The sequence below is a fragment of the Helobdella robusta genome (assembly GCF_000326865.2).
Source record: "Helobdella robusta unplaced genomic scaffold HELROscaffold_96, whole genome shotgun sequence".
Classification (NCBI taxonomy): domain Eukaryota; kingdom Metazoa; phylum Annelida; class Clitellata; order Rhynchobdellida; family Glossiphoniidae; genus Helobdella; species Helobdella robusta.
In genome coordinates, this window is record NW_008705547.1 from 48,111 (window position 1) to 61,883 (window position 13,773).

General features: G+C 32.5%; 4 protein-coding genes across 4 annotated transcripts; 2 read left to right on the forward strand and 2 right to left on the reverse strand.

Moving 5' to 3' along the window:
* Nucleotides 1-258: 258 nt before the first annotated feature.
* HELRODRAFT_182955 (hypothetical protein) lies at nucleotides 259-756 on the forward strand (the record flags this gene model as incomplete). The annotated part of the gene is made up of 1 exon (XM_009033673.1): nucleotides 259-756. One exon carries the CDS (start codon nucleotides 259-261, stop codon nucleotides 754-756), a length of 498 nt encoding a protein of 165 aa, XP_009031921.1.
* Nucleotides 757-1,639: 883 nt separating this feature from the next.
* Nucleotides 1,640-3,042, forward strand: HELRODRAFT_182956 (hypothetical protein; the record flags this gene model as incomplete). The annotated part of the gene is made up of 3 exons (XM_009033674.1): nucleotides 1,640-1,672; nucleotides 2,580-2,638; nucleotides 2,688-3,042. The coding sequence occupies 3 exons, from the start codon at nucleotides 1,640-1,642 to the stop codon at nucleotides 3,040-3,042; spliced, it is 447 nt and encodes a 148-aa protein (XP_009031922.1).
* Nucleotides 3,043-4,823: 1,781 nt separating this feature from the next.
* HELRODRAFT_91189 (hypothetical protein) lies at nucleotides 4,824-5,036 on the reverse strand (the record flags this gene model as incomplete). The annotated part of the gene is made up of 1 exon (XM_009033675.1): nucleotides 4,824-5,036. One exon carries the CDS (start codon nucleotides 5,034-5,036, stop codon nucleotides 4,824-4,826), a length of 213 nt encoding a protein of 70 aa, XP_009031923.1.
* A 3,969-nt stretch (nucleotides 5,037-9,005) lies between these two features.
* Nucleotides 9,006-9,537, reverse strand: HELRODRAFT_182958 (hypothetical protein; the record flags this gene model as incomplete). The annotated part of the gene is made up of 2 exons (XM_009033676.1): nucleotides 9,006-9,253; nucleotides 9,471-9,537. The coding sequence occupies 2 exons, from the start codon at nucleotides 9,535-9,537 to the stop codon at nucleotides 9,006-9,008; spliced, it is 315 nt and encodes a 104-aa protein (XP_009031924.1).
* Nucleotides 9,538-13,773: the final 4,236 nt, after the last annotated feature.

The following is a 13,773-nucleotide window of genomic DNA, read 5'->3' on the forward strand; positions in this document are numbered from 1 at the left end:
AATAAAATAATGCAAAGTTAATAACAAAGTGGTGAAGCAGCAGATATAGCAAAGAAAGAAAGCAACAAAGAAACGCAAAGTTGGTTTGCGAATGTATATAACGCGAAGGTTAGGTTGTAATGTATCAAAACTTAATTTACGGTGCTCCGATAACAACTCTGTAAATTAACAAATACGAATCGTGGATTTTATAAGTACGAAAGATTTAAAAAATAAATTTCATTCATCGCTTCTACTACTACATTTCCCAAGATAAAAATGTCATCTGATAAAGAGTTTGGAAATAACCATGCTAACAGTGGGCCAGCTAGATGTTTAGAGTTGACTTCACAAGCACATGGTGAATTCACGGATGTTGCAGTTGGAGGTGCAAAAGAGGCAAGCACCGATTCTGAAGATGCCCAGGTGAAAAAAATGAAAGAAAGGAACCAAAGGATGGAAGATGAAATTAAGGAATCTGAACTTCTCAACAAAATAATTAACACTCCAACTATTACATCAGCCACATCTGAAGTCGATGGACGATCCATATGGGTCGGCAACGTAGACTATGGGGCTACATTGAAGGGTTTGAATAAACACTTTGAACAATGTGGTTCGATTCATACATGGAACAACAGCCACAGTACCCAGCCTACAGAAGCAGAGGTAGCAACAGGTCAAGAGGGGGATCTCGTTACAGACCATATTGAAGAAACATTTCCTTCTTTGTGGATCTTCTCACCCTTTGTCAATAATGCGCTATATGAAGGATGATGTCACCATTATAATTTCATGATTTTTAGAAAGCTATGATGTCATTATTATTTATTTGTACTTTATATTTTTTTATTATATTTTTTCTGTCATTACTAATGTTGTTGCTTTCATCTGATTATTTTCCTTGATATGCATTTTTTACATTGATATTAATTAAATTTTTTGTCAATTTTTGTCAATTTGTCTGCCAATTATATTTTATCATCATCCTCATCATGATTATTATCATTATGATTATCATGTGCAGTCAGTAGCGGATCTATGGGAAATCGGGGAGGGCCATACGACCCCCGTTGTGAGCAATATTTGTATAAAAATCAGTAAAATTCAAAAAGGCCAATAGAATCTAGAAAAAAGTTATAGAGCAACCTTTTGCTAAAAAAAAATAAAGTTGTTAATCACTAAGTTTTGTGGTGGTGTCACGTGTTAAGCCGTCGGCAAACGAGTTAATTAAAAATTTTTATTATTATTATTAGAAATAGCTCGGGCATAGCCCATTGCCAACCAAATAAAAATCGAAAAATCAAAAGTAACAAAAATAAACCCTTAAAAATTAAAAACTGATTAAGATAAAAATCAAATTGTCATTATAAAATTAAATGAGTTAGCTTCATTAGATTTTTAACAAAGTCATTACAGTGGCAATCAAACAGGAAATTGAATCAGCAACAAAATCTGTCTAGTTAATACAAACACAAATATAATAAATAATAAAAAACCAAAATTGAAGACGAACCGAAACAAAGGGATTTTTAACAGAGAATATAAAAAAAAAATAAAAAAAACGAAAATTTAAATTTATAAATATAGGAAAATAAACAAAAGACACAATATTATTGAGATTATCAGAAATTATCAGAAATTAGCCCTCCAATCAAACATGACATCTCCAAAAAAATTGTCTATTGCCAAGGTTTTAATTGGTTAATTGCGAAGTTTAATTAGTTGAGTTTCTCCGTTAGGATCAATGAAGACTCGTGAATTAAACTTTTATTACAATAAATTATTAGTGCACATTATTTGTTGATCCGTTTGTATTTTATTAGGAGAGGATAATGAAATCACTCTTCCTGTCAAGATTGTGTGGTTAATCTAGCTACCATTTCAATCGGCATGTCAGCCAATTCTTCTTCTTCTTTTTTTTCACAGTATTTTATTAACACTGTTGATGCCAAAATCGTTATAAATTCAGGCGACTCTAATGACGTAACATGAATATTATGTTAAACAAAATATTTCAATAATTTTACAAAAATGTAATTCTTTTTGTATTTTTGAAAATATTGCCAAATGCCCTTCTGTTCGAGACCAAAAAACCAATATTAATTGCGAATTTAATTAGTTGAGTTTCTCCGTCAGGATCAATGAAGACTCGTCAATTAATGAATTTTTTATTTACTACTTTACAATGAATTGTGTAGATTTCACTATCAGATGATTAATTACTTTTTTAGTTCACTTTAAAAGAAACTTACTAACTTTATTATCAGATAAAACATTAAAGTGATAAAAATTAGAAGATCCAGATCGAAGAATCGAAGACACTCTCGTTACGATTCCTCCTCCAGCGACGAATACAGCCGAAGACGATCAAGATCTCCTTACTATGATTGCTGTAACTTTGATTATGAAGGAAGAAAATCCAACTTTCGAACAACGAAAAGAAGAGTTAATTGTTATCAATCTCGACCCAGTGAACGTCACAGAGAAGACGACCGGGCTGATTATTACTATTCATCTGTAAATAGAAATTGACATGATTCCCGGGGAAAATATGCGACACATTCACGAGACGAAAAATCCTCTAATTTTTACCAAAGGACTTCCTACAAACAAGGAACAAAAAGAAAACGCTCTCAAGAAAGTTATATGGCAAAAGGTAAAAACGAACAATCCTATAACAATCAATCATCTAATTACTACCAAAGGACTTCCTATAAACAACCAGTTCCATATGAAGTGACAAAAAATGAAAAACATCGAGGCGAAAAAAGAAAACGTGATGAGGATGGCAGTCCATACGATACACATCGCACAAAAGTTACCAATTTCCTCAACGGTTCCCCCTGTAAATCCCAATTGGATGAGTCCTCTGATGATGCTGAGAGTCAAAATAACGCTGACTATTTGAAAAAAGAAATTGAGATTTTCGAAAAAAGGCAACCACACATTGCGAAATCTTTCCATGAAGTACAGGACTGTGATGAATTTGCTATTTACTACGATGGGGCCGCTATTGAATGGGGTATTTATGAACTTCTTAAGGGGATTGAACCATTGTAACACGTTAATGTTTGGTACTGGGCTGTTGTTGTTTATTTTACTTTTATTATTATATAATGATTTTTAATTTTTCATTATCACTCCGATGCAGTGAGAAAGTCACATTTTGTTTACTCGTTCTTTTTTGAAATCGTGAATAATGCATTGTAATTTTGCTTTCTAGACCTGATTAGAAAAATAAAGTCGAGATTAATTGTGAAAAACCATGTCTTTATATCATCGTCGAATGAATAAAAAACACGATTTTAACACACACACCGCACACACACACGCTCACACAAACACATACAAACACGCGCATATCAAGACTCATCTTCCTTGGCTTCCAGATGGAGCAAGATTGGCATTTTTTAGCTAATATTGTGCTTTTTATACAATGTAAATAATTATTAGTAGATCAATTAATTTTAATTTATAATTAATGATTACAGTAATTATTTTTATTATTACAAGTCATTTTACAAATTATAGAAATACAGCGAATTACTAACGACGCATATTATTTTATGGATTAATATGAAGAAAATTAATAAATTCAAGGACATAAATTTTCTCGTTCACGGCAATATTAATTTTTTAATTCAATTGAAATAATGAACACCGTTATCGAGATGCTCTAGATAATAATAATTTTGGAAATAGTTATAAACAACTGCCATTACTAAAATTAGGAATAACTGGGCTTCCAATTCTGTTGTAGTTGTGACGCATGTTCAAAATGGTCGAAGCTCTTGCTTATAATAATTAATAATTAAACTTTTTAAAATTTGAAATCTTTTTTTTCATTCATACTTGAAGCGAAAAATTTCCCCAAATCTCTTTCGTTTGAATCATACATTAAACAATGTTTGCCCAGGCCCACTCCCATACATCATATTTAGCGGAGGCAATATTCATAGCAACTATACATTTTCAACGTAAAATTCGTGCAACTTGTAAATTTTTTTTTGTTTCTGACATTGAGAATATAAATTCCAAATGAAGAAGATTCACTTTCATGTAGTTATAGTTAAATTTATTGTTTCCATGCTTTCTCTAACGTGAATTTTGTGCAATTTGTAAAATTTCAAACTTATTAAGAATATAAAATCCAATGAAGACGATAATATTTATGTTTTAGATGTTTTCAGTAATTATTGTGATTCAGTAATTAATGTGATTTAGTAGTAATTAATGTGATTGAGTAATTAATATGATTCAGTAATTAATGTGATTTAGTAGTTAATGTGTTTCATTAATTAATTAATGTGATTGAGTAATTAATGTGATTCAGTAATAAATGTGACTCAGTAAGATCTAACAAGTCTTCCGGAAAAATCATCTCACTAGAATCTGGTAGCTCCTGCAGTTTTGTATGTTGTTGTTTCGTTGCCACCATCAGTTGTTTCTCTGGCAAATTGATGGTAATGGTCCCTGGTGCCTTTTTTGTAAAGCATCTACCGGATGCATGTTATACGCTCCAAGTGGTTTTCCATTGATGACGCTATTATCAACATATCTCATGAAGTAACTGAGCTGTTTCTTCTCGGATGCGTCTCTGGTTTCATCAACAAGTATTGAACAATACCTGACCTTTATTACTACATAAGGTCGGGACTGTTGCGATAGACGATAAATTATATCATTTTGGTATCCGGTAAAGATCCTACTCCTCATTAAGAAGATCTAACAAAACATTCAGAAAATTAACGGTGCTGGTTTTGGTCCTGTTGCAGTTGTAAAGTTGGTTGCTGGAGCCGAAATATGCACTGCACATATTTTCTTCAAAGATTGGTAGTTTCTCACTTGGATAAACGTCGTCTCATCAGTTTTTTTTCGCTCACTCTACGGTTCTGAAACCAGTACTTAACCTGACGACTAGTCAGGCTGGTTTCATTTACAATTCGCTCCCTATCAATGCGATTGATATATTGGTTTTGGCTAAATTCTCGTTCCAAAACATTAAGTATTTCAACGCTGTAACCCTCACGGTAAAATTCATCTGTGCGAATCATATCTTCCGCTTTATTTTTTTTCTTTTTTTTTTCTTTTTCATCTGTGCGAATCATATCTTCCGCTTTCTTTTTTGTCTTAGTTTTTTCTTTTTTATTCTCACCATTTAAATCAATTGGGAGATCTTTCGGAAGAAGAGGTAGCAAACCTTCTGGAAAATGTTGCAAATCTTCTGGAAGATTTAACAAATCTTCCACGTGATCCAACAAATCTTCTGGAACATCAAGCAAATAATCCGGAAGATTTAACAAGTCTTCCGGAAAAATCATCTCACTAGGATCTGGTAGCACCTGCGGTTCGGTAGGTTGTTGTTTGGTTGCCACCATCAGTTGTTTCTCAGGCAAATTGATGGTGATGGGCCCTGGTGCCTTTTTAGTAAATTTAGGCAAGATGATTACTTTTTTCTGCGACATCGAACGTTGGTCATTCATATTAGAATTTTTCTGTAGAGAATCTAGCGACAGGAAACTCTTTGCAATGTGGAAAAATTTTTCAAATTACTTATACAGAGGCGTCAAATTGTTATCCAATAATTTACTTCAATAATGGTTGAAACTTTTATAGGACAATTTAGTCCATAGAATTATTACTTTGATGTTTTACAATTTTTGCTTGTAATATTTACTGTCTTTGTCATCTGCAATGTAGTATCATTTCTCTTGTTAAAATTTTCAATGGTATTTCATGATTGAGTCGATATTTTATTTTTTACAAAGCGTATTGTTCATCTTAAACATTTTAATTTTTCAATATGTTTTCGATTTGGTTGAAATAAAATTTTTAAAAAACGAGAAAAATTTTAAAATCTTTCGTTCATCGAATTACTTTGCTAAGACTTGCTCCGCGTCACACACGCGAAACAGTTCGTTTTGCGTAAGGCGTGGGTTTCGTTCTAACCAAGAATGTAAAAACAACTTTGATTATTTACTATGTGCAAATAAAACTTTCCAATTAAATGCCTTAGGAAGTACGATTTAATTTATGAAATGTTTAAACAAAAATCTTTCAAATCGATCAGCTAGAATTTAAACAATTTTTCATATGAAATATTATTTTTCGAATTCTCTAGTGGTCGACAAGCAGAAAAGTTTTTATAAACGGCAGCCACTCGCATCCGCAAAGTTCACGTCCGCAACCGCCCACTTCCGCACTGCTCATAATCCGCAACTGCGAAAAGACAACCTAAATCGGCCGTCTGAGGCTCCATCGTAACAATGAGCGATTAGGTGGTTCCAGTTTGGCTTAAACTCATCAGTAATATTAATGATAGACGATGTTAGATGAAAAGCATCTACCGGATCATGTTATACGCTCCAAGTCGCATGTTTTTTCTTGTTAATAAAATAATCTCGAAAACTGTTATGAGTGAATGAATTTTTTCATACCTTCTAAACAAAGTGGCTACGACAAAATATGATGTAATTGCTCCAACTGGAACCAAATAGTCAAAATTTGATGCAAGGTTTATCTTGGTTGGAAACGTCGACTACGGAACCAGTGTGTATGAATTTGGAGAGCATTTTAAAATGGCGGAGCCGTCGGCAGAACCACAATTCTGGACGATAAGTACATCGCAAACCTTTTATGACTTTTTACAGGAAGTCTAAAATGGCCATTAATTAGATGCTACTACTACACTACTGCTACTACTAATACTGCTAAATCGCGAACCTAAAGGTTTCGCCTAAGTTGAGATTGTTAACGCCAGTTTTTTGAAGTTCGCGCTGACACTCAACGACACAATCCTACGGCCAATAACAATAAATAAATGCCAGTTAAATACTAAAACTAAAGTACGAAGAAAGGAACGTACGAATTTATATACGAACTCTATGAAGAACTTTCGAAGTAAAGCCGTACAACTGAACGTTAATAATGGTTAATACAATGATTGATTGATTTGATACGTCAAACATCTGATTTACGTTATGAAAATATAAGTATTAAATAAGTAAATAAATTGAAGTTTTGGGTGGAGGCGACGTGCCATAGCCATAGCGCAGCGAAGTAATCAGCTGAATCGCAAAAATTTGCAATTGCCAGTTAAAAACATAATCATGTATGTATGTGCTGATGGCTTTTTACACGAAGTCTAATATGGTCATTGGTCGTACTGCCATTTTATTAATTTATAAATTTTAAAAATAAAATGTTGTTTTGATTCGTTTCGGTTCGTTTGTTATGTTATGACATATCATAAAAGTGTTGTCAGCAAACGTTTAAAGGAATTAAGTTCTTATGCACTTTTTGTGATTTTTAATGACCATTCTTCAAATTTAGTGGGTGTACGAACATGCAGCAGAAGAAGATATTGCAATGACAACATTTTTAAAAACAATTGAAGAGTTGTTTGTTTTTTTCACAATCAACACAAAAAGATGGTAAAAATTAGAAAATGACATCTAATGAAATTTATCACCATTTTGTACAATTCCCTTTTTAAACAAATATGAATTAAAAAATTTGTTTAAGCTGCCTCTTTTATTGTTTGCAAGCAAGATTTTGGTTACCAATTTTTGACTATTTACTTTTTTATATGACCAGATTAAATGTCTTTGTATAATTTGTTTTTTTTTATTGTTAGCATATTGTCGCAATGTTGAAAAATTGAACTTAGTTTTAAATTAAGAATTCGAATTTTTTTGGTTAAGTAACGCCAATAAGAAATTTTTCTGGTTGAATTTTATAGTCGCCAGGCCACACAGTAAAACACAAAACTTTGTACCCGATAATGACAGCGAAACACAGACTAGAGTGGTGTCGGAGGGTGCGGCGAAACACAAAACACAGTGAAGATGAGATGAAATCAATTGCACAACACAAACAACCCACCACAAACGTCTTTTTCATCACGACATTATGTACCAGGTTCACAGCTTTGTGACGAAGGATAAATATAAAAAGTTGTGAGTTGAAACGGCCAGCTTGTGCGGCATGAGTGGATTTGTCTCATTTTTAACCACTGGACCGTGTAGGTCTAAACCCGTCTTTTTCAAATAGACTGCTTCTCATAAACCCATATACCATGAGTTTCGCTACGATTTAACATTGAAAAGCGTTAATATGACGTTTGTAAAAAAGCTTCCGCTTTTCTCGTCGGGGGCGAGTTGTCCGCAAACCATAAGTAAAACGTGATATAATTTTGGCAGACACTGGCAGTGGCGGATCTGAAGGGAATACATCGAGTGAAATTCATTCAAACTTTTGTTACTTTGAAACTGTTTTTAGTAAGAATCCGTCAAATATTCAACCAAACTATTCAATAACAAGTAAGGCACTTTAATTTTTTGTTTTTTCTTTTTTCATCTTCTGTGGCGTCTTCATTTTAATTGGCATCTTCATTAGCTTCGTCTTTTTCATCATGACATCATGTACCAGGTTCTCAGCTTTGTGACGAAGAATAAATATAGAAAGTTTCCGACAACCCCACACACGTTATCTCATACTTCGTCCTCGCTCCACATTCAACGTGGACTGTCAGTAAATAGGCTTAAATAAATAAATGATACAACAAAGTTATCTGAAACGATATGTTTCAAAGTTAATAAAAATATATCTGAAAAAAAGTATTAAACACATGTATGTCGCAATATTTTGGAAAGTGCAATTACTTTAAAATTTGTTAGAATATTTATACTCACTGAAAATCTGTCAAATATATATAGATGTGTGTGAGTGTGTATGGAATGGTGTGTATGTGTGTGTGTGTGTGTATGTGTGTGTGTGTGTGTGTGGATGTTTTATCTGGGAAATTTCAAGAAAATCAATCTCAATTTTTTACTTTTTTTCAATTATATTTTTGTTGGAAATTTTAACAGCTTGAAAAATACCAAATCATAATTTTTGAAAAATAGATTTATCCATTCATTTCTTCTGTTTATTCATACTTATAATAAAAGTTGAACCAAAATTAAAATTCAAACTAAAATCAAATTAGAATTTAAAAATAAAGAGACAAAATGAGTCTCTCTTTATTTATAATCAGCCTCTTCGCAATTCCAGTAGTACACCACATTTGGTTGGTTCTTCAACATATCGTCCCAGTCAAAGTTAACGTCCATTTTCTTCATGAAGCACTTGTTTCCATCAACGACTTGAATTTCGCGGCAGCCTTCTACGCCACGACAATATTTCTTACAACCCTCGGCGGTTGTTACGCCGGGAATGAGATCAACGATCCCATCGGGCATCTTGTATCCTGGATCCTCGTAGAAGCATTCTGAAATAAAACACAAAATTGTGATTTAAAATATTTCTCAATTACTTTAGTTTACCAATATTGTTCATTTGTGTTTCATAAATGCTCTGCGGTGAATCTCTATGAAGTTTTCACAAAGATGACAATAGCTATCCAGTGTATATAAATAGAAAATATGATCTAGGAATCAAAGTAAATTTCAACAGCAATTAACAATGAAACACAATCTGTAACCTACCTTTACCCAAAACGCTGACCAACTGCAGAGCAGCCAACATCGCACAGAACATAGCCAGCTTGAACATCTTCTTGGTCGTCGTTGTAACTATTTCAACTTAATGATGTTTCAAGCAGTTAGACAACAGCTATTTGTAGTTTTCAATGGGATTCCGACAGTGAAAATATTTACAACGTTTTAACGCGTAGTATTTAACATGTTTACATAGTACCACACACTCATTCATCATACGGTCAAATAAATCTAGAGTGCTTCAACTTTTTAATATTTTTATTTCAGACTGAATGTTTTTTCATTGCTAAATTATTTTATAATAGTTTAACATTCTGCATATTGTTGAATGATTAGACCCTACTTGATCCATACTGCAACAATTAACATTTTATGTCAATAAAATCTCATAGTTTACTCAACCGTGTGTGTGTGTGTGTGTGTGTGTGTGTGGTGTGTGTGTGTATGTGTGTGTGTGAAACCAATAAAACATATTCATATTCGTAAAATGTTAACATTTTAAAAAGGTTACTAAAAATTTAACCCACGAGCTATGTTGTTTGCTTTGTTGCTAAGCACAGATGATATTCAATGTCTGATCGCGACGCTCCCACGTTTTTTTTTTGTAATTATTGGATGATGGTGATGATTGTTTGGCTGGTTGGTTGGTTGATTGGTTGGTTGATTAATTTGTTTATTGGTTATTAATGTAGTTTGTACAAAAGTTTTTTAAATGATTAAAACAAGAATAATTAATAAAAAGAGAGATTTTTTTGTAAATATTTATCGTGAAATTTGTATCCTCATTTAGCGCTGGTTCAAAAGTGAAAAATCAAACATATAATGTGTTCACATCTGACACTCAAAGTTGCTTTACTAGCAGGAGAATAGTATTATATAGATTGTCGTGTTATGTTGTCGCACCCTTCAACTTTTCAGACGAATTTTTGAAAATTATGAAAATTATATTATGTTTAAAATTTGAAAAAGATCTATTAAATTATTTTGATGTTCTTTAAACTTGACTTTATTATCAGCCTTTCAACCAATTGAAATGATATACCATCAGACCAAAAAAATGTTCCCTTAGATTGGTTCAGTAGATTGGAGTCTGTGCGAGAGCCGCTGCGAGATAAGTGTCCTGGTATCCTAACTTTCTTGAAACTGTTGATTGATTCCGCGAAGACTTCTCATCACTCAGATCGTTCCAGATGTTTGCCTCTCCCCTGCTGAAGAATCTTTGCTTGACGGCCGTTTTTATTTTATTGGAGAGCTAGTATCTGTGTCCTCGTAATACTATTCTTTCATTTTTTGAAAAAATGTGGTAAATGGTGTCTCTTTTTCTCTGGTAATCAATTTGTATCCCTGTATCAGATATGTGCTAATAAATTTACAAAACATAACTTTTGAACAGATTAACATCAATTGAATAATCTTTGCAAGATTGTTTTAATCGGTTTCACATTCCCCGTTTGCTGAATTACAATACGGTTACAAACATTTCTGCAGACGGAACGCCACAACGAGAAAATTTTAATTAAGGTCCATTTTTATTTATTTTTCTTGATCAATATTTTTCTTGTTGTTCCTTAATTTTTTTAAGACAGGCATGACAGATAACATCATAAGCATCAACCAACATGTTTATTTGTACACTTTTAAACTTTATATCTTATATTTTCATTATATTTTTAACCAAATATTTTTAAAATTTACTATTTTTAAATCGCTGTGGAATGGTAAAAACTAATGTGTGTGTGTGTGTGTGTGCGCGCTCGCCCGTATCGCGTACAACTATAATGATTTCTGTTGAAACATTAATTATACAGTTAATGTAATTCTAAATAAAAGCCAGAATCTTTGTTTATAAATTCCTATAATTATTGTAACAAATTATTTAATTAATTAATTATTGTAACAAATTAAACAGGGGAAAGCATATACGCTGGCAACATGGCGAAATTTAAAATGACGTGTTTGAAGGTTTATGACTCAGATGTGCAATAGGCAAAGACGTTTTGATTTCGTCTGCATCAAATCGGCTGCATTGATAGAATGAACTTTGGAAATTATCAAATAGTTCGCCCTTCATGTCCGAAAAATGTTGTACATAAAACGATTAATATAAAAGTTTAAAGGTAGTTTAATGTTTTTGACAGCCATTTTAATTATTTGTAATAGCTATCTTTTCGAAACGTTCACTTATGTCATTCAGCTGTTGAGCTGAACTCAAGTCTTCCGACTGAACAATTTGTTCAACACCTTCCTTAGATGATGGCGTTTTGTTCGTTAATAGGACATTAGGATTTGTATCTGTTGTCTTGAAGAGATTATTGTTTTGAGACCTATTGGTTTGTGAATCTGACTGATTAAAAATCCAGTCTCTGATGACAGTACCCTCAGGCCAAAGCATGGGGTCACTAATAATTTTTGAATAATCGGTTTTCTTAATAATTATTTTAAATGATTTCGCTAAAATATTTTCAATGTTTTTATTAATTACGGTATAAATTTTAATTGCTGATATGCCATTTTTTTCAGATAATTTAATATCTGAACATCATCTATATCTGGGCTCATTCTTCCAAGATATAAAACAGATTTTTCAACCGGCTTAGGTGCTGCCCTCAGTTCACAAACATTATTTGCTCCATAAACAACCTTAACATCCTTTTGAAGGACCCCGGAGTACAATGGTCGGGCGGTATTTGCCGGGTTTATTTTTTTTGCACTCTTAATAAATTTTCTATTGTGGTGCAGCGCAAACTCCGTTTAATTGGGATTTTTTGTGTCTGAGTAAATGTTTTGTACGGTTTTAGTACTTTTAGTTTCAGTGAAGGTATCTGAGTTTGTCATATTTCCGATTTGCTGCAACCAGATTTTTTGTTTATTGCCCTCCACTATGGTGAGTTGTAAAACTATTCGAATTAATTGTTTCATTTAATATACAATAAGATTTTCTTGAAAAACATAGCAATTGTATATATTTTAAAAAGTTAATATATAATTATTATTGAGCCCGACTTAAGGTTAGAAATGTTAGCATAACTTGGCAACTTTCTTAAATAATTACATTTGTTTTTATTTATTTTTCATATAAGAACATTTTTTCTTTTTGAATCTTTCTCAACCATTAGCTAAAAAAACTCTCTGCTTTTGGTTGGCCTCGTTGGTGTTATTACCAAAGGTCAGATATGTACATATACATTCTATAACGTATTCAACGCAATGCAAATTTGTTAAGATGAAGTTATTTAACGAATAAAATGCATTTTGTGAACTTGTAGATGCTTGTCCCAGTAAGTTCACTCTTGTTGGTGGAAGATGTATCTACGTCAATACAAAAGGAGCATCATGGGATGCAACTTGTTTGACGATAACATTAATTTAAAGAATATCGTTGTAAAAACGAAAAATTTTAAAATGTTAACCAAAATTGAATTGAATAAAATATTTCATCATGTTAACATTTATCTGATTTTAAAAAAGTATTTGGTTCACCAATTTCAACAGATGCTTGAGGATATGTTTAATGAGGGCCTCCCTATTTTTAAATACGTCCCCGACAATCTCGCTGAAGACTACAAAATCTTCTGGAAACTACTTCATCAAAATAACATTTATATTCGTTTAATAAGGTGACAAATAAAGCAAAAGTTTGTGTAGTTAATGAAATACAAATCATAATAATGTTCAGTTCTACTTTGCAATAATTTTATGCATTTTCAGTCTAATTATCACTGAGAATATAATAAATGTAGCATTAAAAATATATTGTTATAACCGTGCTACCGAACGCACTAGATTCTAGCGTATTCTAGAATGTTCTAGTGACTGGAGCATTGTAGAGTATGCTAGAATCGGACCATCTGGAAGAATCTAGAAACGACGCTTGCGAAGAGTATATAAGCGCACGTCGCAAGAAGATTCGTGATTAGTGAAATTCGTGATTTTGTGATTTCGTGAATAGCGATTCGGTGAATTATTTAAAGCGATATTTGATTTGTTTGTTGACGTTGTCATAGCGATAGATTTTAAACAATTTAAAAGTTAATTGTTGCGTTAATTTGACTTTGCTAGAAATAAACGATTAGTTGATTTCTTCTGTAAATAAAGTTTAATAACTAATAACTGTTTGGAGTATTTTATTCAATCGAAGATTTGAACCCGTCGCATCGTAAATCGGTTACGACAGCGGGTATTATAACAATATGATGTTGAACTTATGGGCCTTATAAAGGGTCCCAAATTCCAAATACCTCGTTAAGTTTTAATCTGACCGCGGGTATGAGGGTTTAAAAGTACGTGTGTG